The 4773-nt window shown below is 46.8% G+C and overlaps 1 protein-coding gene across 1 annotated transcript; it reads right to left on the bottom strand.

Annotated features, from left to right (window-relative positions):
• Positions 1-1241: 1241 nt before the first annotated feature.
• ADAM30 (ADAM metallopeptidase domain 30) lies at positions 1242-3393 on the bottom strand. The gene is given in 2 exon segments (XM_061183842.1): positions 1242-2412; positions 2414-3393. Coding segments are annotated over 2 exon segments (2151 nt in total).
• Positions 3394-4773: the final 1380 nt, after the last annotated feature.

Genomic DNA, 4773 nt, shown 5'->3' with positions numbered 1-4773 from the left:
TGATCACCACAAAGATGGGGTTATTTCGGTGTTTCTCCTCTGAGTAAGAAGAGTCCCCAGATAGTCCAAGGGGACCACTCTTTATCATGAGCCTCCCACACCTTCTTTAGTTAGAAGAATTATGTGGCTAAGAAAAGAGGAGATTGGAGTGGGGTACAGTGGACCTGCAGTGCTGCCTGGGGAAGGTGAGGGAACAGCAGGAGGACTCAGCCCAGAACAAGACCAAAACACTTGGGCTCACACAGGTCTGGGGTGATGAGACCCTCGCTGAGCAAGAAGTGGCCACTGACTCCTCTGAAGGGGCCACTCAGTCCTCCTCTCCTCCCAGCCAAAGCACCAGGCAAAAGGGTGGGGGAGAACACTTGGAGGCAGACCTGGGTGTACTTGGGATGGAAGGTATTCCTCACTCCCCTCTGCTCTCCTTAGGGGTGTGGCAAACCTGGGGCCAGATGTCCCCCAGCACACATTCACAAAAGACTTGCCCCTGCAAGCAGAAACCCAAAGCACAGAATTCTGTTAAGAGCCTTGTCCTCAGGACACTGCCAGACCTTGTCATCATTTGTAGACTGTGGTGCAATGCAGGAGTTACGGTAGATTAGAGTCCTCAACCCAGCTGAGGTCAACCCAAACACTGAGTCAGAGACCACACTTGTACGGAGCTACAGTGAACCATACAGTGATTATAACAGCAGAAGATACTTAACTGAGGGACACACACCCCTTGCAAACTATCGCATTCTATATATAAAGTGTGGTAGTTACCATTTATGGTTCAGCACGGGGCAGAGGCACAGAGGATTTCATGAGGGAGGCAGAGGGAAAGGCAGACAATGGTTTTGTTTGCTGGGAACTGAGAGACAGGACTCCACCCTGAAATCCACTGTAATTCTATGAAACGCACAGCATTCTGCGTTCGGAAAGCTGCTAGGGCATTCTTTTAAGGATATCCAAAACTTGATCACAAACTAAGGGGAAAGTGAAGTAGGAAAGCAAAATGCACTGATTTGTTTCCAAACCAAGAATACCTTTTATTTACTGATCAAAACCTCAAAGAACATTAGGTAAAATAAATTGAAGGAAGAAGGAAGAAGTGTTTGGATAAATGAGAAGCTTGTTCAATTTATGACCCTGTGTAATAGAGTGACTGTGGATTGCCTGATTGCTTTTTTGGTTTCTTGGTCATTTTGGCCTTGAATTGTTCTGCTCCAGTGTTAATTGGTGGTGTTTCTTTCTCTTTGGATTTATAAGCTTCCTATGATTTTCCTGAAAAGCACAACAATCACTGAGATAATTAAGAAAATCAGGCGCATTAACATAAGGGACACAACCTGAAGTGAGGCCGGCACCTCCCTCTTTAGGGGTCCTGGAGGCCCACAGTCAATGCTCCCTCCATACCCCACCTCCTCACAGAATGGAGGGGCCCAGCCATACATGCAGTGGCAGTTTTTGTTACTGTTGTAAACGCCTCGGCGGTTGCACTTCTCAGGCAAACAGTCAAAATTCAGGACTGAGCTATTCACACAATTTCTATTAAAACATATCCGCTCCTTACCACAGGAGGTACCATCACTTATCACACCCAGGTCAGGTAATCCCATAGGTACCATGGCTAGATGATAGCCAATGCCCCAGCACATGAGATTTTCTTCATGCAGGTGAGTGGAAATTAGAATAGTATGATCTGGCATATCAGGGATGGTTTCGACATTTATACACTGTAGCCTGCCACATAATGCCTTTTCTCTGGGACACTTCTCATACTGACGAACTCCTAAAATACCACAGTTCCCATATTGGTCACCTATTACATTAACTGCATCGTAGCATTGAAGAGGAGCCCCCATGGCATCAGCTCCAAAAATATTTTGGCACTGCATAGTTCTGGATTGGCAGCCCTTTCTGACACAACGGGCTCTGTACTTGCAAGGGGTTCCATCCTGCTTATATGCGTCACTTGGGCAGAATGCTGAGGTCCCACTGCACTACTCTGCAAGGTCACATTCATTTTCTTCCCCCCGACATATATATCCAGATGGACGAAATTGACAGTTATGACAGCAAAGTCCAGTGCTACAGTTGGCACCTTCTTTGAATTTACAATCTGGCTGACAACACTGGTCTTCTTTACAGTCCTCTCTTGAACCACAGTCACATTCCTCATTCTCTTCCACAATTTTGTTTCCACATCTCTTTACCACATAACCTAATCCTGGGATATCCGTTAGACAGTTTAATCCTGAACTTACATGTGAATAAAATTCGGCATAACTACAATTACTAAACCCAGTTCGTCCAGTGCCCATGATGCAACTATGCCTACCCTTACATTGGCAGTATTTGTAATCATGGATCATTCCCACACTATGGCCCAGAGCATGAGTAGTCCAAGTGGCAGGTCCAAGGATATTTTTATAGAATAGAACTTGTAGATCCAGAAGGCAATGTACTACATACACTTCCCCAGTGCTGTGAAAGCGCATCACTAAACTGTTTTTTAAGGTATAGGTGTGCCCAATCTGCTGGAATCCGATGACTTAGGTCACGTGATCTGTATTGCACAAACTGGCCTAAAACTTGTGATATCACTGGGGCATTAAGTGCTATTTTGTCTCTGTCTGTCCATACTTCCATAGCTAATAGTTGTATTCTCGTACGGACATCTTGAAAGTAAGAGTCTGCAATTGCAGTCAGAAGAATGGCATCATTTATGACTTGAGTAAGATTGGAGTTCAAATATAAATACCTAGTGTTATCAAAGACCAGGGGTAATTCCAAGTACTTTTGGTGCATATATGCCTCACTAAAGTCACGTATCCTAGCCCTGTTCTCATGCTTGGCCAACTGCTTTACTGTTTCATCATCAGTTAAGCCACAGATCTGATTGGGAAATTCCTCCTCTTTCTTTAGGAGATATACGACATGTTCAAAATTGGAAGAGGCTCTGAGGGGCTCGATTTGGTAATGGTTGGCATCAACTTTCAGTATGCCTCGGAGACCCCCCATGCATGTACTTAAAGTAGCTTTAGAATCCTGATTTCCTTCAACCAAACCCATATAGTTGCGGTCGCTGGGTATACACGGGTGATCCTCCAAGAGCCTCCCCTGTTCTGTGAAGGAGAAAACCTGCAGATTCCGGGGCAATAGAAACCTCTTGGGCCACAGGTGGAGGACGTGATTCTTGCCTTTTACCTGCAGGAGGTAGGACACGTGCTTGGCCACACCCTGCTCCCCTCCACGGAAGCTCAGCTTCTTGGGGATGGTGATTTCATAGGAGTCAAAGCCCCACTCGGGGTGAAAAATTAAATCCTTGCCAAGAGAGTCAACCAGGAGCACGGGCAGGACTAGCAAGGGGAGCGAACGGCCTGGGGAGAGGAGGGTCCTCACTGACCTCATGGCAGAGCCTGTTCCCAAGTGAGTCAGTCCCTGCCACGAGGGCCTTGCGACTCAGACTTCCAGGGACCGCCGCTAGAGGCGCGGGACCAGTGAGTGCGGAGCTCCCCGAGCCTCTGTGTGGGAGCGCAGCCTCGGTCCAAGCTGGGTCAGGCTCAGTCCAGCGGATTTCCACAGCAGGTGCACGCCCTGTCCAACGCATCTAGTTCGTTTTCTGGGCGGTGCCGTTGGGCGCACGTGCAAGAATCCAGGGAAGGTGCACGAGAATAAAATGAAAAGCGAGGCTATTTGCACGAGGGTTGGAGAAGGGCAGAGAAGCGGTTGGGAAAAGGAGAAGGAATAAAGAATAAGAGGCACTACAGAGGACTTGTTAAAGGCTCACTGTATCTTGGGCCATTTCTTCTGTTTCTATAGGCCTTAGGACACACCTGATTTTTCCATGGGTTGAGTGAGATATTTTAAAGCCCGCTGTGTCCACTTCACAGTTACATCATTTCCACTTTTCTGCTGGGCTCGCTTGAGGCAAACGGAAAGATCACCGGAGCCAGCAAGAGTATCACCAGAGCCTGAGAAAATCAGAGGAGACTCCACCTCCCCACCCCCACCCCGGGCAGCACCTGTGGTCAACAGGTGAAGTACCGAGCAGAGTTCAAGAAATGCTGAATTTAACAAAAGGAGGTCTTGGTCACTTTAGTGTGAACGGTTAGGGGAACTGCTGAGGAGCCACGTGCCAGAAGGTTGTGATGTGAAAGGGGGATTCAGAAGGGAGATCACAAATCCAGACCACACGTTCAAGAAGTTGCATGTGAAAGAGAGAGAAGAAACACAACAGTGGCTGGGGGGTTCTAGGGAGTTTCGGATTGTCATGTACACACTGCTATATGTCAAATAGATAACCTGCTGTATAGCACCAGGAACTCTGCTCAATATTATGTAACAATCTAAATGGGAAAAGAATTTGAAAAATAATAGATACATGAATAGGTATAATTGAATCACTTTCCTGTACACCTGAAACTAACACAACATTGTTAATCAACTATACTCCAGTATAAAATAAAAGTTTTTTAAAAATTAAATAAATAAAATTAAAAAAAAAAGAAGGATTGTTAGATGGAAGGGTCCTAATCATTCTCAAGTGCTGTTAGGAAAACCCCCATATACAGCCTGGCTCAGCCTCCAGGAGAGGACGGGGGATCCCTTCAAAGGGGGCCCACTCAGTGGGGAGCAAAGGACGAGCCTGTGTACAGTGGAGATGACCTGGTTGGCAGGCAGGAGAAGCAGTGAGTGTAGTTAGTAGCCAGTAAGGCAGGGCCAGTCTGAAGGTTCAGGGTCCCAGTAAAGTCAGCTGCTGAGGTGAGGCACAGTGGAGGTAAAGGAGAT

This window comes from Eubalaena glacialis, chromosome 3 (genome assembly GCF_028564815.1).
Source record: "Eubalaena glacialis isolate mEubGla1 chromosome 3, mEubGla1.1.hap2.+ XY, whole genome shotgun sequence".
NCBI classification, from domain to species: Eukaryota; Metazoa; Chordata; class Mammalia; order Artiodactyla; family Balaenidae; genus Eubalaena; species Eubalaena glacialis.
This window is presented reverse-complemented; position numbering and strand designations above follow the sequence as displayed.